We start from the raw sequence: 26,054 nt of genomic DNA on the forward strand, positions 1-26,054 counted from the left end.
TTCAATTAAAGCTCTATCCTCTAAAGCAAATTAGCAATAAATTAGTAAACATTTTTCAGCTCTTTGAAAAAAAGCTCAAATAAGCACAACAAATTAGCCTCTTCATTTATTTTTACTTCTGAACATTTAACTCAGTTTTCACTCATGCTGAAAACATGTATATGTGAATATGAATCAGAAATGGAGCTTTATGTTACCATTCAGATTTTATTGGAGAGAAAAGTTTGCGTGACAAAATGCAATTTGATTGTAGAAATAATCTACAGGAAAAGATGGGAGGCTGTATAAGCTTTGCATTTTTGAACAGTCAGTTCCCGTAGCCCAGTGGCGTAGCCTTATCGAGGGCAGAACAGGAGTGAATTGGCAGTACATTAGAAAGCATGATTAAAAGAGGGAAAGTTGAAACTACTCTCATGTCAGCTGTTTTCCTCTACAGGATATTGAACCATTCCTGTCCTAACCAGATACTGATTGCTTAAAACTTAGTCCAGAAATACTTGTCAAAACCATTTCCTCAGTTCATTTTGACATGCTGAGGTGTGAGTAGATCCTGCAAATTGTTTGCAATTTAGTGCTAGAGGTATTGGTCTGCTCTCACTTGTGGCTGTGGGAACAAGATCACACCCTCTGGAGAGAACATGAAGTGCCTCCACTTTCCAGAAAAGCTATTTAAGAGGCTCCTGATCAGTTTCTATGGACTGAGAGAGGACTGGAGGATGCTACCAGGTTCTGCCAGGAACTGGCTAGGAAGCTGCAGAGGATTAGAAGTCTTGCCTTACAGCAGCCATATACCCCTCTTCATCTCCTTCCAGTAGGCACACAGCTTGTTGTCGCACTTCCAGACACATTCCTCAGGGTAAGAGGCAGGAAGCATCAGTTTTTCAAGTGACAAGTAAGTGGGAAAAAATAATAATGCAACACTGGAACAAGTATGAGGAGAACCGTGTGGTAGAGCAAACATGAGCAGAAATGGCAGATGTTCTTTTCAGGAAGATACATAGGATCAGCATGCTTCATCCTATTGCCTCCCTTATAGTCCTGAGCTTAAATATCTTCCATCCATGGCTTTCTGGTGGTAGGACTTAGCTTCGGTGTTAGACCCTGATTACTCCCTCTGCACTGTAGATGAGGTCCTCTAGTTGGGAGATTGGGCTGCCCACAAAAATGGCTTACAGGGTTTGTCTTAGGTGCAGATGATTGTAAGGCAGAGTAGAAATATTATAAATATCAGTAATATTAATGACTGAATTGTTAAGCATGCTTGTGGAAACATCGGGCTAATATCTCCCTACCTGTCCAGGATCTCCTCTATGGAGAGGAAGAATCAGAGCCAGAGGAAGGAGGCTTTGGAAATGAGGCCAGGAGCCTATAAAGAGAGGTCCACTGTTCCTAGGCATGATAGGAGGTCAGTAGGTAACTTCTGGTGGTTTAAGTAGCACTGGTATTTCAGGGGAGAGCAGGAAGGTTTTGACCACCTGCACACCGAAGTGCCGAAGCTGAAACTCTGGTCCTGCATTTTATATTTTCATGCATAGTAAAATTGCTGCAAAATGACCAAACATGAGCTGAGTGGAACAGGTCCTTCAGGGTATCGGGCTGTATCAATTTAGACTGTCCATGATGCATATTATCCTTTAATGCAAAGCAGATCCATCATTTTGTATTCATAGTTACATAATTTCTGTCAAAATCAGCTTGTATTCCTCTGCTGTTGTTTTTTTAAGTAAATGATTTGCATAAATAATCCGAATCTTGAAAACAATTGAAGAGTAATTTCCTTTAGAGAAGAGTGCTTATGACAGTTGATTGCTAAATGACTTAAGGTAACTTGAGAAATGACATGAATTTAGGGAACCTTGGGTTTTAGTCCTGCTTCTAACTCTAGTTCTTTGGCCTTGTTAATTGGTTGATTGCAGCTTTCTGATTTTCAGCTTGGCTGTGATGTAAGTTTGGTTTGTTTAAAAGTGTCAATAACCCCAGGTCTGAATGGGTTCCTAAAAGCTACAGCACTTGTTCAAGTGAAAACCAACACCAACCCAGAACTGTCAGCAAGAAAAGCAGAGATCATTTGGGAAACTGAGTCATCATCATAGATCTGCCAAGCATAGTATGTGTGTAACAATGCTTCATAGGGCACCTAGGAGTGTAAAAATAAAAATTACATTATATACAATAAGTACTGTGTGCAAATATTTCTTTATTAAGATGACATTCACATAGTTACATAATTAATTTTTATTCATTATTTTCTCAGACTAATACCGATGATACTGATTGACCTTTGTTGAAAGTAGGAGTAAATAAGAGGATAACTACATGAACGGGTATTGTATATTATCAGAACTGATGGGGTTTTCTATCAGAATACTCTCTGATATGTGCTGCAGCACAACAGAAAACTCAAACTTATGAGATCTCCATTTCCAATAAAAGAACATAGACCTAGGAAAAAATAAATCTGCTGGTTTTAATTTTGCGTCGTCAATAATGGAGTTTTACCACATGCTTAGAAGACTTGTTTGAGATGATAGTGTGCTGATGGTCAGAAAAAACATGAGAGATTCCCACACTTGTCAATGTAACCATACTCTCATTCAGCCCTACTTTCCCAAGACATCCAGTATCATAAGCAGTACAAGATGATGATATAGATTTCAGGCTGGCATGTACAGAGCAAGAATCATATATATGCATTTTTAAAAAACATATAAATCGTTCTTATGCTTGTTAGAAGCAACTATTTAACAATACGTGAATGCTAATTTAAAACTTAACAAATTATGATTCACTTCAAATGAGAGTAATTTCTTAACCTTCTGACTGACTTAATGGATGTTATAAATCTGGATTTGTGAAGAAATATCTCAGTCATATATTAGAAGATCTGTGTTACTGTTTGCCCCAGGCTGAAAGAAAATGGCACTATGTTCAGTCCTTTGCAAAGATTATTTTAACCCCTCTCTTGCTGCTTTTCCACTTACGCTTTTTTCAAAACTGATTTTTCTTGATGAAGTCAATAGGTGTTATGCAGTATGCTACTTTGATTTATTTCATATCAAAATACAGGATTAATAACAATAACATGATGTCTTTTTCTGGTTAACTGTGCTTTTCATTCCCCTCCGCAGCTTTACGTATCATATTTGGTCATCTACATGACCATATTTTCTCTTAGCTATTTTGCTAAAAGCAGCAGGAAAGCTGAGACCCATGGTTTCTTTCCATTCTCCTTTTTTACAAATGCATGGGGGTGTTTCCTTTGAATTACTCCACAGAAACATAAAACCAGATAAGCAGGTGAAGTCTGGCACCAGTAACATAGTAAGTGGTGGAAACCATGTGCCTAACTGTGCTCTCCCAGTGCAACTGCAGCAATGCAAAACCCACCTGAATTCAGTGCATTTGCTGATGAGATGGACCAGCAAGAGAAGAGGATCAGCACCCAAGTCTAAACCTAGTCTGTGAGCACTAGAGAAGTAAAACGCACAGGGGAATCGTGGTGTTTTTCCCATTATCCCTGCAGTAAAACCCAGGGAGAACAGCCCTGCGGCACATCCCCTGGTACAAGTGGGACCTGAGGACGCAAAGCAAACTCCTTCCCCAGCGGCCGCAGCCAGCACCACTCTTGCCGCTAATTAATGGCTTCCTTCCACCTGCACGGCTGACACAGCTCCCGCCTCGGCCACGCAGGAGCTCGGCAGAGGGACAGAGGACCAAGGGCACAGAAGGAAGCGCCTCCCGCGTCTGCAGTGCTGGGGTCAGAGGGCAATGGCTCTTGGAAGGCAGCAGCCATCACTGCTACTTCCAAAACCACTAGAGAGATTGAAAAGCCCAGGACCGGGAATCTGGGCGTTGCATTTTTCAGGAGTGCTGAATAAACATGGGAATGTGTATTTAAAGAAATTACCCAGCTTAAATAAACAACTGGGAAAACATGTTGGGTAATTGGGTTTTTATAATCACCAGCTATGGCTTAATTTTAGGGTCAGGGAAGACCTGGAAATGACCTCACTAATGATTAATAGGCTTTAGTAACCTGGTGGCCCTCCAAGGTGGACAGGTGGAGCTTCCTTTTGAGTTTTCAAACAAATATTGCATTAATCTTTTTTTTTTTTTTTCTTTATATGGTCTGTAATGAAATCTGCTTCTATAAATGTATTATTAAAAATACTCCAGTGGATTCCCATCAGTGGACTTGTTCCTATTACCCAATTGAAAAGAAGGCTGTAAGTATGTGGTGAGACCCCCCTCTGGGATACTAGACAATACACAGGCACAAGTGGTTTCCTGATTGCATATTATGTGAATATTTGCATATGTGAATATTATTCACATACCCAGTGTTGAGGTGGGTGAAACTTTGGAAGAGTTAGTCTCATGACGATTTTAATGTAATGTTGTCACGAATGTTTAGAATTCCTCACATTCCTCACATGATGCTCTTCCCCATCAAGACATGACCTCAAGGTGATGCCGGGGGAGGTGTACCATAATAAAATCTTCTCTAATTTGGCCCAGACTATTAACATGGGGAACATAAAGTTACACAGAAGGTAAAAAAGGGTTGCAAATATTCAGGAATAGGGGAAAACCCATGTCTATGGCTTCTTTAGTTTAATTTGTAATGGTAAGATAACTGTATGTAGTTAGGAGATATATCTCTTTCTCTCTTTCCAAGAAAAATAAGTTGTCTGACTTGAACTGTCATGGGTCTGATGCGATTTCTTTACACAAAACCTATTGGAGATGGGATAGTTAGCAAAAATGGGCTTTGTTATAGATGGTACCTCCTTGTTGCTTTGTGAGCAGCCTTGTGCAGTCTCTCAAGTAAAGTGGTAAAAGGTGGGCTTCACTACCCAGCCTCTTTCCACTTAGTAGTAAAAGAGAAGATTAGTTAATTATTTTCTGCCCTGTATTCAGTTGTTATTCAATGTGTAGCTTTTAATGTGTTAAATATGCACCTAAAAACTATTTCTTCTCTCCAGAATAAGTTATTTGATTCTCAACACCGGTATTCGTCAATATTCCCCATAAATGGTAAAGCTGTAAACTCAAAGTTATAATTAGATCAGGTATATTTTTTGTTGTTGTTAAAAAGGAAATAGCCTTTTTGCCAAGACTGTCCATTATAACAATGCAAAAGCCAAAGAAAATATTAACATTTTCACAGTACTTTGTTACTGAACAATGCAAATACTTTTCCTCTGTATTAGGAAATCTCAGTAGGCTCTCCCAGAAGTATGTCTGGGTCTAAATCACTACCCATTTCTCAACGAAAGTAGCCTAAACAGTTTTGGAGGGGTTCATTGCACACCTCTTCTGTGGATTTCTGGATTGTTTTTGAAAGACTGGATTTGTGATGTGCGCCCTCAGAGCCACCTGTTTGAGGGACTGCCTTTTTCCATGGAACAAATTGCTAGTCGTGGTCAGAAGAGGTGCTTTCGCAGAAGGATTTTTGTGAGAAAGTGGTCTAACAGGATGTTTTCCTTGAGAAGCAGCATGGAGCCGGGAGACTGGCTTCCCCCGCAGCAGGGGCAGGCCCCGGGGAGCAGGGATGTGTACGTGAGCCAGGACCCTAACGACGGGTCTGGCAGAAAGTGGCCACCAGAGCAGGTTCACCTCCCAGGCTGTCACGGCTCTGGATTTGGGTATGAGCACTGGTACCACTGGCTGGGGCTTTGGTGTGATGCAGGTGTGTAGCAAGCCACAGGGCACTACTGGTAGCCTATGCATGTATCTAGTTACTAGTCATTTCTGCTCAGGATGCTACTACACTTCTGCCTACCTCCTAGCAAAATTAGCAGAATCATACCACACATACTTCCCTCTGCCAGCAGAAATTGTCCCCATCTACCCTTGGAGGCGGCCAGCTGCCTGCAGCTGCCTTGGCTCTCCTGCCTCTGCTTCTGTCGCTGACTCACTGTTACCATCCGCGGGCCTGGGCAGCACAGCTCTTGCTCTCACCCACCCATCGCCTAAGCTGAAATAGGATTATGGACACCATGGCACAATGTGAGATTCACTGATTCCACCAGGTGGTCTTGTCTCTGGGCCATTGTTGCTTTGTGTTTTGCTAAGTGACAGGTGAGTGCCTGAATCACATCATTTCTATTCATGAAGACTGACGTGATAGAAATGGTCTGATTTAAAATAAAATTACTGAAGGGTCTGCTGACATGTATAAGAGGAAGGAAAGTGCATGGCAGTTGTGTCAGAACAAAAAATGTTATGTTCACATAGTTACAAACAAAGAAGAAAGTGATAAACTCTAAGAGTACTTATTCTGGTGGCAGAATAAGATCAGAAAACTGAACAGCAACACCAGCACTACGGAAGGAATCACGGTGTCTGAAAAGACAAGTAATTTGCTCAAATACATGTGCATACAAATACCTATGGGCCACCAATAAATAATGAAAGGGCAGTAAAAAGCAAGTACTAACACAAGCGACTTTTGCTGCGGACTAGGGGAAAGCATTCCCCCAATATTAATAGCACTTGCCCCACAGATACTATCCGGTGATGTCTGTGTGATATTTATAAAAATATGTGGTATTACTGTGAAAGGGACAGTTGTATCTTAACAACAACTCAGTGTCCAGAGCGATGTGCAGTCACACTCACCCAGCAGGAGCTCTCCTGCAGATAAGAAATGCACGCAACCACACAGAGTTCCAGCAGGAAAGCTGGAGTCACTGAATAATGGATTAACCAGTAAATGGTTAATCACTGGCATACGTGATTTTAAAAATGGGCAAGGTGTAGAGTTGTATTCTGATCTGGCAGGATGGCTATTAGGAGAGACTTGAGACAGAGATCTTACATTGTGGTTGTATATATCGGAGCGTAGTAGAGCAACTAAGAGCTTAAAGAACTCCCCTGTAGGCATACATTGACAGAGTTGATAATGTGTGGAGGTAGGAATGCAACTTGCATTGTCATATATCTATACGTGCATAGCTGCTCGGTAAATGTTAGAGACATTTACATTGAGCTGGGCATAAGTAGCCCAGTTCAGACAGCTGCATCTTACAGTCTTTAGTACTGGTTTCTGATTAGTAAACAGAAAAACTTTGATTAATGCCTACAGATGTGTGTCTAATCATCATAATTCACAGAGCATGGATTTATTGCAATCAATATGCCTAAAGTTAAGGGCTGAGTAGGTAACGTGATCGATGGATTGAAACTGAAAAAAGACAGTTTTGTTAAGTGTTGTTTGAAGAAAGCAACAAAAAGAGTAGCACTCATACCAAGCACACAGAAGTGGGCTTTGTATTTTCATGGTTCAAAGGTGTTGTTGAAATGAGTTTTATTTTCCTGTGGAAATGTGAAACGTTGATGAGCTTGATTGTCCTGCAAGAGATGTTTGGCCTTTCCGAATAACCTCTCTGAGTCTGCGACCATTCCTCCTCCTGGGATGCAGCTCATTTATTGTGATTTATTGCCTCTCCCTTCTTTCCTACTTTACGTGAGACATTGTCCACTGTCTTGGAAGACGCAATGTTTGCACGGCCTTGCAACTTATTTCTGCTGATTTTATCACTTTTCCTCCCTCCATTCTATACATTTAATTTGAGTAGATTCTTATATTAACGTATAGCTGACATAATTGTGAATTTATTTCCAGGTTGCTATATGTATCAGTTAGAAGTATATCCCCCCTTTTTTTCTGTGAAACATTTCTTCTTCTGTTAAAGATATCACTTTCACATTTGACACCCATAACAATTAAGTAGCACATAGGGAGCAGTTTCTACTTCTAAGAATAATCCAAATAGTTGCTCCCCAGCATGCTGTTCTTGCAGCACTGGTTGTTAGATTCAAGAGGATAATGGTATATAAAATCTTGGATTTCTGTCCACACACCCAGTGCTGCCAGTAAAACCAGTCTTGAAGTGTTTGCATACCCAGATTTCCCCAGTGACTATACGGAAAGTCAGGGTGCATAAATAACTGAGGATCAGCTGCGTGAGGATGGGACTTAGAGTAATACAGATCTATTTAACTGTTTTAATTATTTTCTAACACAGGCGAGGATCCAATGTCTCACTGACTTTGGATATGAGCTGTTTGGGAAGTGTTGAACCTTTCGTCGCTGTGCCAACCCCACGGGAAAAAGTAGCGATGGAATACCTACAGTCAGCCGGCCGTGTCCTGACACGGCAGCAGCTTCAAGACGCAGTTGCATGTTCTCATTTACTTCAAACGGAATTCATGGTGAGTTTAACAACAAGCTTTAAATGATGTTTTTTGACATAATTGGCACAACAGAAACTGTGGGGAAAATATAACTGGGCCACACTTTAATGTCAAGGTACAAATCATTTCTGAAGGGCAGAGGAGATAGTTTCAAGGTGGCGTTTTACGTTTATGCGGTAAAGACAGATAAGTCAGTCAGTTATATCCATGGATAATACAGATTCCTCTTGGTTGGAAGTCCCATTCATAGATGGGATAAATGTCATATTACAGTTACAGTACAAACAGCCAGGACTGTAATACTGTGACAGTTTCAAAGAGATTATAAAAGACTATGATGACAGAAAACACAGTAATAATTGGAGATTTTGTTTATTCCCATGTAGACATCACGTATGTTTGTAGTTTGAAGCCTACATTTTTAATCACTATAAATGACTTTTTGGAGCAAACAGGGACACCCACAGTCAGCCCAAAATATCTTTAGCAAGCACTGCATACAGCAAGCCTAATATACTCAAGACCAAAACCACTGAAATGTCCTACAAGTGTGTTTAATAAAAAAGGATAAGAATCTAAAATGAACACAGTGGCTAGGTAGAAACAAGGCAGGGCAGAAAAATTCAGTCAGGGAAAACACATTATTACACAGCACTTTAAGAAGACCTGAAAAAGACTGCTATTTGCAAAACAGCCAGATGAGAGAGACTATCAGAAATAAGGAGACACTGTACAAGGGGAATAGAGCAGAGCATAAAATGAAGCTAGTTAAATGTGAAAGCTGAATAAGGCAGGCCAAAAAAAAAAAGGTTTTGAATTTAAAAAAATAATAATAATTATAACTACATTTTAACTAGATCAAAAGCACAAAGCTCACCAAAGAGTACAAGGATCAACAGATGACCAAAATGGTAGAAAAGGGATTTGGAGAAGTTGAAGCAATAGGAGAGAAGTGAATGCATTATTTGCATCTGCTTTGGCCATAGAAGAAGTTACGGAATTTCCTACCTCTGTGGCAGGAATAGATTCAAACAGGTCACTGGAGGATCTGTCTGATATTGAAATATTAATGGAAGAGATTCTAGAACAAATCAATAAAATGAATAAAAGCTACTCACTGGAATATGCTAACATTCACCCAGGAATCCTAAAGGAGTTCATATTGACGTATTAACTGGGCAGGTGTAACCTAGCACTTGGGCCCCAGCAGCTGAGGAATCAGAGAGCCAGAGGGAACAGGAGTTTTTCAGAAGGGCTCCAGGAGAGATCCAGAGAACTGTAGGCCTAGAAATCTGATGTCTAAATCAGAATAATTGTAAGGAATTATGAAAAAGAAACAAGCCCATAGCTACAGGAACAAATGCAATACAGTGGGAAATAACCAACACAGTGTAGATCTGGAAGGATCGGTTGCTTCTCAGAGTAAGAGGAGGTGACCAGTGGAGTCCCAGAGGCATCAATTCTGAGCTTATACTGACCAAGATGCTCTTAAGTCATCTGGAAACGGGAATAAACAGTGAGGTGGAGAAGTCTGATGATGACACTGAATTACTGAGGGTAGTAAAATTTAAAATAGACTTCAAAGTAGTTACAGAAGGATCTCATGATGGTGATGAGGCAGAGAAAATTCAGGGCTGGTAAATAAAATTTTATGCACTTAAGAGAAAGTTCTGTGTACTTTGATGTGTTCTGAAATTCAAAGCTAAGAATCTTGGGAGAAGAACTAGAGAATAGTATAGAAAACATTTTTATGACATTGGAAAAATGTATATTGCATTCACAACCACATGCTGCTCAGACCTCTCCCTCTCAAAGCACATACAGAAGTGGTGAACATGATCATTGACTAGGGCAGCTTCTGTGTCAGGAGCTACTGAATAGACAAGGACACTTCTGCTTAGAAAACAGACTGCGAGAGGCTCTAACAGAAGCCTATAATATCATGATAGCAAGGAGAAGGTGAATATAGAGTGATTGTTCATGTTTTTTGCTAAAAGAACAGTATCAGGTGACAAGGGCAATACAAGGACAAGCTTGTCCCATTCTAGTTTCCCCACGTGCCTTGCTACCAGCTGCTATCAGGGGGTACCAGAGAGGAGGAATGTAACATAGCCAACTACCTCGCTCAGCCTTAGCCCAGCTATTTTAGCTTTTACAACTCGTTAGCAAACTAAACTAAATGAAGAAGACTTTTTAAGACTGGTTTAATAGCTCAAATTTAACAAATAGAGCCACACAGAAATGCATATTCTAACAAGGCATGTAAGAGCAGGAGGACCTGTACAACCCCTTGAGCATACTACAGGTCTAACAAAGACATAGAAACAATTCAGTTCTTATTAAACATGCCAGAGCACGTGATCCCTCGGGTTTCATTTTGTTTTCAATTTGTGCATGTAAGTCAATAGAATAGATGATGAGTGCCATCTTAGTCTAAATAGTTTTTCATTATGAATAATTGCATCCTATGAAGCAGCCCTTTTATTCAGCTTTTAAAAGCCAGGGTTTATAACAGAAGTCATTTGCTTGAGAAAAATAAATCCCTCAGTTGTTTTACCACAAACTGGTTAGACAGTGTAATTGAAAAAAATTACAAGCATCCAACATACTTTTACCACCAGTTATGCCATCAGTTCTCTGCCATTCTGCTGCGTAGGCAGGGAAGATAGAAGAAATAACTTTATTGTGCTTAAACCCCCCGTTTTAGGAGACCGTTTGTACAGACAGCTTGGCACCTCCATACAATCCTTTTTGCCCAAATGCTCTCACACAGCATCTGTGCACAGCTCTGGGGCAACAGAGTCTCACATTTTATTTGTCCCTCAGGGAGGCATGCCATGACTTTGGCCATTCAGTGTTTCTGCAGAATTTTGTTGAAAAGATCATGACTTCTCCATTCCATTTTTAAACCATTTTAAAAAATGTGTTTTAAGATGAAGCTGTTGGACAGTATCTGTTTAATATCTTCCTTGCTACAGATAATAGCTTTAGTAAGAACTTGAGGCATGCAAAGAACGCAACATATAGCCCTCACTCATTCTGCTCACTCAGCTTGTTTTAACTAGCGGAAGAAATACAATAAGACAGTCTTATTGAGACTAAAATTATTAGTTCCCACAAAAACCTTCCAAGTGTGCAAAAAGTAGAGAAATGGTCAAAGTTTTCAATGGAAAACTGAGACATGAGCAGCTTCAGGTTATTTTTAGTCCTTTAATTAAATCTATTTTTTATTAACAATTAAGGGGGCATTGACTTTATTTTTTTATTGTAAGAAATGGTAAGTTACCATCAAAATATTTTTCCATAATATTTATTAAGAAAAAAGAGCTATTTTCCTTTTTTTTTAATGCTGACAAGAAGATTGGCTACTTTTACTTGGGAGATTTGCAAGGAGGAAGAAGTGTAAATTGCCCAGCATATACTTCTTTAGTAGCCTGAGCTGCTACTGTTCAAAAGACAGAATGTCTGAAGCTGGTGACCCGACAGAAAAATTCGTTATTCCCAAAATACTGGAGTGTCAGAAAATACAGTCCTGGATGGGGAAGTGCCAGTTAAATCTATAAAATTTTGTTCTCATAAAAACAGAGAATTGTATATAATGAATTGTCCTAGATTTTGCCACATTTTCTTGAATGCTTTCAGAGACCCAAATCATATCTCTTTGAGTGTACAAACAGTTGTAGCATTTAAAGGCTAATGTGAGCCAGAATAGCTGTTATTAGAAGAGTATGACCCGGAGAGGTAAAGTAGCCCATGAACAAAGGCATATATGCCTGTGCATCTATAATTGTATGCATGCAACTGAGCGCATGAATGTGTGTAGCTTAGACAGTATTTGTCATTATTTAATTGTATATAATATGTATATATGTTTAATAAAACAAATTGATAAATATTGCCTATGTGGCTACAGACTTTGTACGCTAATTTGCACATCTTCATGTAATTTGCAGTCTGCTGAGCTTATTTTCCCCCATGCTGGCAGCAATGCTATCCTCATAATATCCTGATATTTTTTCTGGAATAGTGGCTTGCTTTGCACAGCCGGTTTCAGAGTAAGTGGCTTGTTTGTGGCTGTGAGCCACAGTGTATTGTCAGATTTCTGTCTGTGCCCTTGGCCCCACAAGTACTTACTACTGGGAGGAGCTCACTAACTAGAAAGTGTTTACAGGATGCAAGTGATTAATATTATTAATTGACCTTGTTGGTCCAGAGAAATGTTTCTGCTTTCAACTAGGTTGCATTTCTGCATCTGTCAGTAACTTGCCAACTGATGAACTTCTTCAGAATTTCAGCAGGCATTGTGGGGAGGCAGCCAGGCAGCTGGCAGAGCCCCGCTGACTGCTGTCCCTTCTTGTGCAGGCAGAGGACTCTTCCTCACACATCTTTTCCTGGCCTCTGCGGATGACAGATATAGATCATGTTAATGTACAGCTCTCTCAGCTGATACATAGTTCAGCAGGGAAGCCTTTTAAAGGCCATGCACTGCGGTGGTTGTACTAAACCAGAACTGAACCAGGGAGGCTCTAGGTCAGCCACTAGCCCCTACCAGAGTCCGTTAGGAAAATTCAGAGCCCAAGGGTCAAGGGAAAGAATCTCACAGCAGTCACCACTGGGAAGGGGTGAAAGTCAGAGCTGGGCATGAGGACTGTGTGGGACCTCATTTTGTAGGTCCCTGGAGGAGGAAGGGGCATCAGAAGCAGGACAGAGGTGAGATGGTTTGACCTGAAGGAACCGGGGTGAAGTCTACGCAGGAAGGGAGTCATATAAGTGAGAAAATCTTGTGCTTAGCACAGGCATCGTATGGATGGCAGAAGAGGGAGCTGAAAAAGGTTTGCGTGAAGTACCTGCAAGGAAGGTGTATCTTAGCAGCAACACTTTGGCTGGCCTGAAATGAGAGGCAAGAAGTCATTCTTTTGAGGAACCAGCTGAATAGCAAGAGTTCGACGAAGAAACTGGGTGAGGGAGAGAAGAAGAATAAAGAAAGTCCACCAAACACATGGGCATAAGGCAGAGAAGGTAGGAAAATAAAAACCAACACAGAAGTTGCAGCTTCATGTAGTAAGATGTCCAGAAGCCAAGTTGGGAAGCAGAAAAGAATTAAAGCAGTACATTATGGCCCATCTCAATTTTACTTAAATTTGCTTTCTCTTTAACTAGAGAAGTGAGAGGGTAACTTCCCCTGCTTGGTGAACCCGTGTAAAGGCCTGCTGGTTGGGTACCTCCTTGGCAAGCTGTTAGAGGTCTCGTCTGTGTTCCTCTAAAAACCACCCGCAGCAGCCAGCCAAGCTGGGCAGCACCAGAGCCTGCGTCTGAGGGACAGCAGCCGTGCAGCTCATCTGTGCCAAAGTCCTGGGCAAGCCTGCGCCTGGGGAGTTAGAAACCAGCTGATTTTGGAGGAAAATCCTTAAGTAAACTTTCCGGTAATGAAGTCAAAGGACCCTCCTCACATTCCTATGTGTCTGTAAGAGACAAATATTTAATATGCCTCTGTCTCTTTGGCTAAATGTCCCAGGCTAGCCATGTTTTCAAATCTCTAGTAATGACTATGCTTTTGAGTAGAAGTATTCATTCACTGAAGATCAAATTCCAGCTTACCCTACAATCATTTAAAGAATGGTGGCCAAAAAAAATTTAGTAAAAAAAAATATTAAGATTTGAGTCAACTGAAGCATTTTTTAATGTGATTTTGCCAGATCGTTTTGAACAGTAAAACATCCCCCACAATCAGGGGGAAAAAACCCCTACATGTTTCATCTTGCCGTTTTCAAAGGGTTGTTCTTATTCAACTGTACGAACACTTAACAATGTTTCAGGACCTCAAAATCAAAATTATTCTTTCCCCCCTTAGACCAAGTGAAACATTTTGTTCAGTGAAAAACTGGAGGATTTTTACTTTTCATGCTGACAGACAATTTGAAAAACAGTAATTTTGAGTTGTTCAGGAGTTTATCCTTTGTATATTTTTGGAACTTCAAGCAAACTGTCACATTAGTTGCTTGCATATCTGCATATTTGAAGAAGACTACGTGGATCAGTCACTGAAAGATCAAAATGAGAATCAGGAGAAATAGCTTCAGATTTTTATTACACCTTTGAGTCACTGAATGCAAAAGACTAAGGCACTGCATTTCAGTAGTTTCTATAAAAAGCAAGGGAGGTCTTTGACTGACATGGTTAAGGGCTTTGCACAAAATTTAAAAAAAAAAAGGTTGCCATATATTAATATTTAATTATTTTTAAAGTTCCTCCCTCAGTTATGCAAAATGTTGCACTTTTCTGCTCCAGTATTGCACTTTAACTCCACTTTTCTAGAACTATTGTGGATTTTATCTTCTCTCCTAATCCTGTAAAAACTTTGCTTTTAATACTTAATCGGAAGCGTTCCTTGGAAGTCACCCCTTCAATATGCAGCTCCCTGTGTTTATTAAAGGAAGGGTGTTGACAGGCTTGAGGTGGGAACCACTTTTTTCTTAATAACTTTGATGTCAAAAGACAGTTGTGTAACAGCAGATGGCCTTCTGGTGATAATTTCCTGCATGGCTCCTTTGGAAAGACCAATCTGATTTAATTTATTTTTTATAGGAAATACCAATGAATTTTGTGGATCCCAAAGAAATTGACATCCCGAGTCATGGAACTAAAAACCGCTATAAAACAATTTTGCCAAGTAAGTGAGCTAGCCCATGGTTTCCTACTATGTCATTTAGTCCTGCTTTGAGAACGTATTGCTGTGCAAATCTACCTGTCTTTACCTTTGAACATTGTGTACTACTCCTAAGTGTATTTACAGTCTACACTGAAAGGTCACAAAAGCCCAGTGCTGTAGGACTGGCAAATGCAGAACTCTGACGGGATGCCTTAGTAGGTACACATTTTGGCAGCATCCCAACCATGTACTGAAATGCAGCTCGGGTGCATGCTGGTTTTCTCTGGAGGACAGCTCAGGCAGATGGGCAGAAAGGTCTGCCATGCCTTGCAGTAGCTCTCCTGATTTGCAGGATAAGAGGACCTAGACTGTTGCCCCCATCACAGCCCAAACCATCTTGCAGTCACTGAATTTCCTCTGGTTGGGTCAAGCTGCTTAGGATCTTTTCCAACATAAGTGGCCCAGTCTGAAAAAAAGCAAGTAGACCCTATCCTTTCTTGTAGTGGACTTCCATCTTTAGAAGTCCTCTGGTGGTATGGTTTTTTATTCTCCGTGTGTCAACTGGCTTTGTGGAAATCCATTTACATTAATAAAAAACCCACTCTCACACAGTGCTGACTCTAGTGCTGTAAACGCGTTACTGCTTTGCTATACTGCTTCTGTATTTTCATTGGCCCAAATGTGATATTTCTGAATTGCTTTGTTACAATTAGAGGTGATTGAAAACTTTTCAGTGGAATAGTTTTCCTTCAAAATACACAGTTCTCTGAAACACAAATGTTTGTATAACCATGTGTGTGTGTCTGTGTGTCTGTGTCTGTGTCTGTCTGTCTGTCTCTGTCTCTGTCTCTGTCTCTGTGTGATAATGACCTATTCCATTTCTCTTTTATTAATCATTTTTGTTGGTGTTCAGTTTCAAAATACATCGCAGAAGTAGAGACATGAGTAGTTGAGCTTTTATAAATTTTGACATCACCAGAATGAAAAAGTTCACTGATTCAAAATGATTGAGGACACTCCCATAGAAGAATGTAAATATATCCCTTTGCTTAGGTTTGGAATGAAAAATAATTTAAAAATGACAGCATATCTTATCAACTAGAAATCTGTTTTCTAAACATCTCTATAATGTCCTTGTAGGCCTATGTTATATGTTAAGTCACACAAATTCATGCACTTTAAATAAGTTTTTTCTCAGTGAGCCTGAATGCACTGTAATGTGTTCACATCATACAAAGGCCTTGCTGTCAAATTAATGAAAACCCATGGCATTCAGCCTCTAGACTAGTCTCAGAAATGTGATACGTAGCTGGGAAAGAACCTCGTGTGGAGTCCTCGCTTCTGTTCAGCCCCCAGCAAAATTTCCATTGTCTTTAAGGTTAGTTCATCTATTGCAACCAATAGCTGTGTGCATCTGAGCGCAATCGAGGAATGTTGAAGGGAATTAAAGAAAGTAAATAACTGATGCAAGTTACATACAAAGTAATCAGAAAATTCAGCATCCCTTAGAGTCTGGCCCAGTGTCAACAGGATGTACACGGAGGGTGAAATCCTGACCCCTTTGACAACAGCAGGACTTTTGCCATCAGCTGCAGTGGAGCCAGGATATCGCCAAGCCTCCCTCCGCCTGACAGGCAGATTTTTGGAAGTCCTCCCTTTCCATAGCATCTCGCATCCAAGCTGCCCCAGCCACCATCAGGTTCACCTTTAGCAATGCCTTGCAAATGCGATGAGTCCTGTTTCACTGCGGCATGTGTTTTGAATTGGGACACAACAGCTGGGCCGTGGATGATGCTGATGAGCTTTGAGAACCAGCATGCCTTTCTGTTTTCACCTCCACTAACTCCATGTGCCACTAACTCCGCAGCACATTTTCAGCCCAAGCACACTGCTGGTGCGCACCACAGCTTCTCACTGACAGGCACTTTGTAACTGTCCTTGACAGAAATCAAAAGGTCTGTTGTGTGTTAGCACCAGGCTTTTTCAAAGAAGGTTTTTTTCGGGATTGAGGCACATGCTCACAATAAATACTCGCACACCCCACACCCAGTCTGAGAGGGTTTGGAAATGATTTTGAATGATTAAATAGAACAGCCCTCCTGGTTTCCTGCTCAGATGATATCAACCCACTGCTTCGTATGCGCACATCAACTTTTCCATTCCCAGCGCTGGGTGCGTCTCCTGATTTGGGGCACCTGTGGTGACAAGTGACGTTTGAGCTGATGGATTATCTCCTAAAAATGCCCAGTCCTGCCAGCTCCACCCTCTGGCTGTGGAGGATGTTCTCATTTTCTAAGAGCTAACTCTGTGATGGGGTGCATATGAGGGCAGATTCATGTTAATAGATACTACCCAGCCAGACACACTCATGTGAAATAAAATGAATGCCTAATGAAAATTATTCTGTATGGAAAGACTACAAAGTGCAGGAAATGTTACATTTCTATGAAAGATGTTTCAGTTGCAATATAACATAGGCAATGCTTCTGTGCAAACACTGGGATGCCTTTTTAAGTTTTTAAAGTGTTACTTGATTTGTAATAATATGCTAATACAACTAATGAGGGGACAGTGTGGGATCAGAGGCAAGTGGCTAAACAGTTCCTTAAAATCACCGTTTCTCCATCCTTCCTCCTGACTGTGACCCCACCCACTGGTCCTGTTAAACCCTGCTCCGTGTCTCCAGCTGCATTCCCTCTGCCATCCACCTACAGCATCTCCCACTCCCTCTGAGCAGGCTCCCAGTCCCATACACAGATTTCCCAGTCTCTCACCGCAGTCACATCCTTGTGGCAGGGCATCAGCTCTGCTGCTGCCTCCTCATTCCCTTACTCCACATCTCCGCCTTTGCCTGCTTGTGTTCTGCAGCCCCCGCTATGTGTCCCCGCAGCAGGACCTCAGCTTCAAAGCCTTGTACCTTCTCCACTTCCTACCTCACTTCTCCACCTCAAATCAGAAGCAGTATTCCTGTGGTGCTTCAGGGGATGTGTGGGCTCTTGCTTACAAAGGAGCAAGTGGTGTAATACTGTCCTGTGGGTACCTGCCTGTGTGCAACACATCCGAGGCACCTTTCTGAAGAGTATCCTTAGGGCAAAAGCCTACATGAAAACACTCCAGGCAGAAAAGCAGATTCACAGATTCACAGTAACATGAAGGTAGAAAGCATTTGGCAAGTCAGACCCACAAATCCACAAGCTGTTGCTTGAAGTCCTTGTGCTAAAACTGACTCTGGCACTCCAGCTAAAGACAAGGGGAAAGTTAAATCTCAATCGTATGAGCAAAGCACTTTATTATGCAAGCTTGTAGACAGATGCTGAAAAACTGTTCCCTTGATGTTGAGAATTTTCAAGCTCCCTTGCACTACAGTCTTGACTACAAATGGTCACGTTTACTCCAGTCCTGCTCCATAATGAAGGCAATAGGATCATAAGCAGGCTTTCAAAGACTGAAGAAAAAGATCATATTTACAAAGCAGAAGGGAAAAAAACCCTGTTTAATCTTAATGGAATTCAACAAGAGTTTATCAAACCATTTTTGCATATCCAGTGAGCTGACAAAATGTGTCCTAGTTGTGGTCACCAGTATTGTAACATCTATAATATTTGTAAATAGCCAGTATTCTAATTGATCTGTGTTAGACTGCGGAGTTAAAAATGTAAATAGATATTAGGCAGACCTTATTTTTAGTAGGTAAGAAAGACTCCCTTCGCATGAATGAAACTTTATTTTGGAATGCTGAAGCATGTTTTAAAATGCAGAAGCACTCACCATAATAAATCTGTTAAGTTTTCCATTGAGAAATCCTGGATTATATTGAAAGTGGGAAGAAATTATTCAGATGAGATTAAAAAATGATGCATAGTTTGCAGGTGTTTCATACATGAGGTCTTCAGAGGCAGTTGTATTATTTGCAAGTCTAATAGCCTATTCGCCACCTGGCAGAGATTGGGAATGCAGTCTGGAATGACTTTTCCACGTTCAGTGGTACAGTGTTTACCAAATAACACCGGTATCCATAATTCGTTTATGGACTGCAAGCAAAATCAGGCAAAACAGAGGTGGATGAATTTCAAAATGTTTCAATATCCAAAAGATTTATGATGTTTTGGGCTGCAAGTGTGAGAGCAGTCTGCCTCACAAAATCTTTGTCTTCCTTTCCTGCTCACAAAACAGAAATACCTTAAGGACAGCCCTTCTCACAGTTTTTCAGTCCTTCTGTTAGAAAGGCAACTAGACCTGGACTAGGAGTAGCGAATCACTTATCCTGAAAATGCTACAAATGTAAACATGCCCATGCCCTAAAGAATTCAGAACATAGTAGCTGTCAAAATGGAAGAAAAAAACCCGACCACAGCACATCATACCCACCATGCAACAAATACAGCCTTTGCAATGGGACAGAGACTGATGTCTTCATGATGGAGTGGTGCTCATGGAGTGGATGAACCTTTAGTATCGATGGCAGTGGAGGAGGCTATCCAGAGGTGCCACTGCATAGCCTCGCTTGTTCGCTGCGCCAGGCACTCTCATGGGAGCAAGCTACAAGCCCCTGTAACACCCTCATATTCCTATTCCTCCAGCCGGGCAAAATCAGGCTAATACTAATTTATGAAAGATAGAGTTAGAGGAAGCTTCTTCTACTTCAATGGGAGAGCTATTCCAGACTTCCTAGATACTTGGAAGAAAACAGTGGCAATTTTGCCTTAGTCAAAATTGCAGGACACATTTTTTGTTAGCAATTATAAGGGATTAACAGTTCTGCTGCATTTCAAGATATTTTACAAACATCACTGAATTCAGCCTTGGAACCATCATCCATGTCTTTCTGCTGTAGCTTCAGACTCTTAGACTTTGCCTCCCTTTAGGAAAAGATGATTCCCTCCAAGGTATTTATCATTCAGGAGGAAGCTAATTACTTCCATTTGTGTTTGACGATTGCTTCGTGGCTCTGGATCTTTGGTGGCACTCAGGTTTTCCTCATTTCAGAGCTGAGTTTACAGCACTTACCTATTTCGTAACTGATCAGGACTGTTAATTTATCAGATTCCCATTCAGAAGCAATGCTTGTTTCATTGATTGGAGTTGGAAGGCGGTCTCAGAAATTGTGAAACTGATTTAGCTGTTCCTCACTAACAGAGGAGCAAGGCATGGATGTTGAGTCTGCTTGGAAGAGGTTTTTTAAGGTAGGGGTCAAGCTACACCAGAATCAGAGGCATTGTGTGAGCTAGAGGAAGTGGGTGTTTTTTCAAGGCCGCATAGCTTGAGGCATTTGTGGAAATGGCTAATAATCACTCTGTGCTGAAAAGGAATGAGAGGTTTCCTGTCCTCATATTGTTAAGGGGGAAAAAAAAGCTCTAAGTGGAAAAGCTGGGAAAGCTAGTACAAAGAGATTTTTACACAAGCTAACTAGGGTCCACGTAGTGCTATTAATGCAGAGGACAAGACTTCCATGGACAGACTTTGAACTAGAAGTCATGCATTCATTTGCACATTTTAAGAAACATACTTTCAAAACACCAGCCTGGCTTCTCCAAAGGCTCCAGTCCTGTCCAAGAAGCTCCTGTGACCTCCAGTGGGAAAAGGACATAAAGTATGTTTGGGAACATCGTTCTTCCTTTGATTTGCAAAGGTTTTATCTTGTTCTTAGGAACAGAATGAAAAGTCACAAAAGAAATCCAAATGCAACTCTGAAAATACTAGGTTTTGATACAGCATATGTACATCTATTATATATTCCTTGTATAAATAGCAGGGCCACATAATAGTGTTTTCTTAGCACTCTCAGTTCAGCAATCCACATATGTATCTTTGAACACGTTGCCTAGATTACACTCAACAAAGTGGTTATCCAGAGACTATTTCCAAACCAATAGGTGTCTGTATACTGTCAAAAAGCTGCTGATTCTAATTAAAGAAACAAATTGACAGAAGAAAAGGGTTTGGGTATTTTTCAGTACAGAAATATTTCTATATAACTTTGTTAACCGTAGAATATTTTTTGAGAAAAGATGTGTAGAAGTCAGTGTGCCCCTAGACAGGTACAACGTAGGCACCTCACTCCCCTTCTCCTTATCCCTTTCTGCAACACTGTGTAATTGAGAATTTACTGGCTTTAATTCCAAAAGGGTGATACATGGTGATCACATCATCACAAATAAGCAAGCAAAAACTTCCTTTGCAGGAGGGATTTAGTAACTTCCAGCTCTGCACTCAACAGAACTGGTCCTCACTCCATTCTAGATCAGCCAAGACAGTGAAGGAAAGAAGAGCATGAAAGGGATTGTTCCTGGATTTTGGCATCCTGTCTCCAGTCTAGTACACATGAATGGTCACAAATTGTGTAAGATGAGAACACAGGACTGAAGGGAGGGATATCAATTACCTAGTCCAGCCCCTTACAGTCAACTTAAATTAGTATAAAAACACATAGCTGATTTCATCCCAGGCAGAGGGAGCTTTTCTTAATTTAAATCCAGCTGGAGTCATTGGAGCAGTACAACTTCAGGCAAAGATATCAAAGTTGAATCCAAAGGACTTGGTGTAATTATGTAGCATGATACTATGATATGGCACAGGTTTCAGAGGCAGTCTGGGCAGATCAGCTTGGTACACAGCTCGGGCAGACTAGACCTTGCTGAACATCGTCTGGACCTGACAGTGTTGCTTCAATGCCCACAGCTTGCTGAGATACTTCTACACAGCCCAGCACTGTGTAATATAGGTGCACCTTAGTTACAAGTGATGATCCTTTGCAGAAGGAAGAATTTGATGCATAATGTTTTAGTGCTTGACAACCCTGAATAATAGTAGATTATTTTCTTCAGCAAGTCTCTGATTCTTTATAGAAATCTTCTAATTACGGGTTTTCTTTTCAATTTCCATCTTCCTTGTGCTCTTAGATCCTCTAAGCAGAGTGTATTTGAAACCAAAAAATCCATCTGACTCCTTGAGTACCTACATAAATGCTAACTACATTAGGGTAAGTAAATGTACACCCTTCATGTGCTTTTGAGACAATATTTGATTTTCCACGTGAATACCTGATTTTGCCAACATGCCACTCATTTTATTCCTACCCATCTTCATTGATAATTCCTAACCTTTTTTTCTACGTAGGTGTGATAGAAATAGTTTCATGAGCTGTTTGTACCAAAGCCCACATAGCCATGAATGTACTAAAATGGTGGCAGCAAGAAAGCAATTTAGCAAATAGTTTATAAAAAAAATTAAGAAACACACGTATTACTCTCTGTTCATTTCAGTATTTACTGTTTAATCTTGTACTGCTGCCTTACAGTAAGGAAAAGAGGGTTATCTTCTCGCAGTGACAGAAATACTGGTATTTTGGTAAAGACAAAATCAGAATCAACAGCGCTATAAGCTGTATGGTTGCTTATTGCAGTCATGTTATCCATAAACAAGTTCAGTGGTGATGGGTTTTTTTAATGCAGAACTATACCAATTGATAGTCCGGAAACCACCAATTAAATAATTTTTTAAATACTGTAACAAGTTTGTGAAAAGGAGCATAAACAGATGTGTTAAAGATGCACATGTGAAGCAGCACACATACTCATTCACATTTTACTCCCTATATTGAATGATTACATGATACAAAGACTTTACCAGCATGAACCCTGTTGGAAAGCGTTATTTCTGTGTCAGCTATGTTATAATCCTTGCCGAACCACCCACAGAGAGCCTTGAACTCATGGCACAGTATATGCTGAATAAGCTACTAAGAAACTACTTCAGTCATATTTTAGGAGTGTAGTCCTCTACCTGGAAAATTAAATGCTTTGATTAGTTACATAGCAAATCCTCAGCTGGAATAAATGTAATAGTGCAACTGAAATTTGGCCCTAGACCTCTAGGGTAATGTTGCTTATTTAAATAACAGTGCATGAATACATACATGCACATCCCCATGCCCCTTACCCTGCCTCACTTTACATGCAATGCTTTCAGTGTTCTGTATGGAAGGCATTATCATATAACTAGACAAAGCAGTTATTTTTTGAGAGCAATTCTTCTGTCAGCCAGGCCATGTTTTGAGTCCTCTGAGGTCTCCCATTTCCCTATACCATCACCCTTCAGACCAATGTATGTTGATTTCTCCTGCTACTAACACCAGTTGAACTGTCAGAAACTGCAGAAAAAATACAACCCAGCAATGCAATGCAATTTCACATCCATGTATGCAATATCATTGGGCTTGCTGGGAATCTGACAGACCTGTCTCAGACAAAGCATGCTCAGGCAGATTGCCGAGTAGGAGAACTGTTTATACCAGCTGAGGATCTATCCTATTGGTTTATGCAATGAATAACAGCTGTGAGGGAGAAAGGCATTCAAAAGGAAGACCTACAGCCAAAGGCTCCTGCACCACCTCCAGTTATTCTTGATTCACTCATCCCCTTCAGACACTGCCAGGCTCTCCTGATCTGCATTATTGTTGGGCACCCTGTCACTGCACAAATGCACAAGTTCTCCTTCTCACCTGAAAAATAACGTGGTCTTTTGGGTTTTTTCCTATTTTCTTGCTTTTTCCCTTTTCTCTGCTTCCCTGCTGTTTGCCTGACCTTTCTTTGACCTCCTATACATTTGCATTCTCAGAGCTCCCTATACTGATATGCTGTCCCTCCTATAAGGTCCAATAAAGGCGTTTCTCTCTTAGCAAGAATGCATAGTAGTGTCTTTGACTCCACAAGCATTTGAGCATTTTTAAATCATTTTTTGTGTCGCTAATTTTTGAAGAAATGAGGTTTATAGTTGGTGGGGGTTTTTTGTCTTCTGTGGCATGTTGACTGTAAACTACCTTGTAAACGCTGCAGCAATATGAATCATGAATTAAAGTGCAACTGGATAATGGAAAGCCCCAACAACTTGGAGAACAGAGTAAACTAGAAGAAGCCAAGTAAGCATAGAAATTTGAGAGGGATTGATGTATTCTCAGGATCATTTCAGTCCATTGAATCAGTAGTTTCCTGAGGAAAAACTGTTCTACTGAAAACTTTCTGATCTGCTCTACTGTTAGTCATAACTGCTTTCTGTTTAAATAACTTTTTTTTTTTTTTAATTCCAGATTAAGTTTTCTGCTCTTTTAGAACATTCACCTGCAATTTTGGTTTACCACATGAATTTAAAGTAAATGCTTTTGTGTCTGTTTCTAAACCAGGGGTATGGAGGTAAAGAGAAGGCTTTCATTGCAACCCAGGGACCCATGATCAATACTGTGAATGATTTCTGGCAGATGGTTTGGCAAGAAGACAGCCCTGTTATTGTTATGATCACAAAGCTGAAAGAAAAAAATGAGGTATGACAACTAGTGAAACTAAGAAATTATTTCTGTGGCTGCATACTGCAGAAAAAAACTTAGCAGATAACCGCCTTTTAAACAATCTGGTAATGGGCAACGTGAAAAGTAACGTTGGGGCAGCCAAATATACCAACTGCAATTGCAGAGCAATCATGGAATCATAGAATTATTTAGTTTGGAAAAGACCTTTAAGATCATCAGGTCCAACCGTTAACCTAGCACTGCCAAGTCCACCACTACACCATGTCCCCAGGTGCCACATCTACACATCTTATAAATACTTCCAGGGACGGTGGCTCAACCACTTCCCTGGGCAGCCCGTTTCAATAATTGACAGCCATTTTGGTGAAGAATTTTTTTCTTATATTCTATCTAAACCTCCCTGGCATAATATGAGGCTATTTCTTCACATCTTATTGCTTGTAACCTAGGAGAGGAAACTGATCCCCACCTGGCTACAACATGCTTTCGGGTAGTTGTAAAGAGTGACAAGGTGCCCCTGAGCCTCCTTTCCTCTGGGCTAAACCACCCCAGTTCCCTCAGCTGCTCCTTATCAGACTTGTGCTCCGGACCCCTCACCAGCCTCGTTGCCCGTCTCTGGACACGCTCCAGCACCGTAATGTCCTTCTTGCAGTGAGGGGCCCAAAACTGAACCCAGTATTCAAGGTGCAGCCTCACCAGTGCCCAGTACAGGGGGACAATCACTGCCCTCGTCCTGCTGGCCACGCTGTTTTGGATACAAGCCAGGATGCTACTGGCCTTCTTGGCATTCAGGCATCATAAGAGATGTATTAAAAAAAAAGACAAAAAGGAACTCCATTTTCTAGATCTGTGCTGTTGGGTTCATAATTTTTTAAGAAATTATTAACTTATTTATCTGTTGGTCACCTCTGTACTTCTTGTTACTTTCTGGTATATAAAGAATGGATGATTAGTGTTATGATTAGAGGTTTTCTGACATGGTTGAAGTTAGCAGTTTTTTAAGCCATTCCAGATACTAGAAATCTTCTGGACCATCCCAGAAATACAGTTTGGGCTCCCAACTGCCAATACCATGGAGGGACCTAGCCAGAATGGAAATGCATGGCCCTTTACCTTAGTACCAAGTAGAGATGACAATTGCTTTTTAATTGCTAATGACCCTCTAACTGCCTGTTATACATTCTGTTACTTTTGGATGGATTCCTAACTACATCTTTAATAGCTTTATTTAGTATTCATGTAAATTGTTGCCAGGCTTTCCTTGATAGCGCCAGAGTCCATACTTGTGATTGCCAGACATTAGGAACAAAAATCACTCTCCTGTGCAGAGGACCAACACAAAGCTCTGTTCTGGAAGGCTGAATGTTAAAGTGGTTTATAGGGCTTGTGGACAAGAGAGAGACAGACATAAAGGAGGTTTACTTTTTTCTTGAGTCCAAACTGCTAGACTCAGTAAACAATTCCCAGCTCCACATAGGTGCCTCAACCAAGCCTTAGCACCTTGCCACGTAAGCACCAGGGCCATATTGCCTCTGTTCCACTTACACCCCTGATCTCCAAACTCAGGTGCACGTGATTACAGAGAAACACAGTTTACTCAGGCAAAGTTCCCATGCTGGGTGATCAAGGGACCAAGATCCTGAGTGTGTTCCCAGGGCTCAACCTCACTGCTTCATTTAAATATGGACTCGTAGACATACTCTTTCTTCTTCTGCCCTTGACCACTGCTTGGCTCTTTGTCACTCTGAGTTTGGGCTTCTAACATGAACTTAAAATCTAACAGTTTTTAAGAAAGCTGTATGCAAGAAGCAGGTTGGTCCTGTAAAATATCCCAAGATATATTTCCAAACCAGGTGCCATTTTGCACTAGACTGTTCAAGTGAAGCGTCCAGAAGCCTACAT

The 26,054-nt window shown here is 40.8% G+C and overlaps 1 protein-coding gene across 5 annotated transcripts in view; it reads left to right on the forward strand.

Moving 5' to 3' along the window:
* PTPRR (protein tyrosine phosphatase receptor type R) overlaps positions 1-26,054 on the forward strand; it is a 148,384-nt gene that overhangs the window by 104,228 nt on the left and 18,102 nt on the right. For all 5 annotated transcript variants that reach the window (XM_037390050.1, XM_037390051.1, XM_037390052.1 and 2 more), the window contains 4 exons: positions 8,034-8,220; positions 14,788-14,872; positions 21,751-21,830; positions 24,030-24,167. In XM_037390050.1, the coding sequence (XP_037245947.1) occupies positions 8,034-8,220; positions 14,788-14,872; positions 21,751-21,830; positions 24,030-24,167 (490 nt within the window). The remainder of the gene's footprint in view (positions 1-8,033; positions 8,221-14,787; positions 14,873-21,750; positions 21,831-24,029; positions 24,168-26,054) is intronic.

This window comes from Falco rusticolus, chromosome 5 (assembly GCF_015220075.1).
Source record: "Falco rusticolus isolate bFalRus1 chromosome 5, bFalRus1.pri, whole genome shotgun sequence".
In the NCBI taxonomy this organism is placed as follows: domain Eukaryota; kingdom Metazoa; phylum Chordata; class Aves; order Falconiformes; family Falconidae; genus Falco; species Falco rusticolus.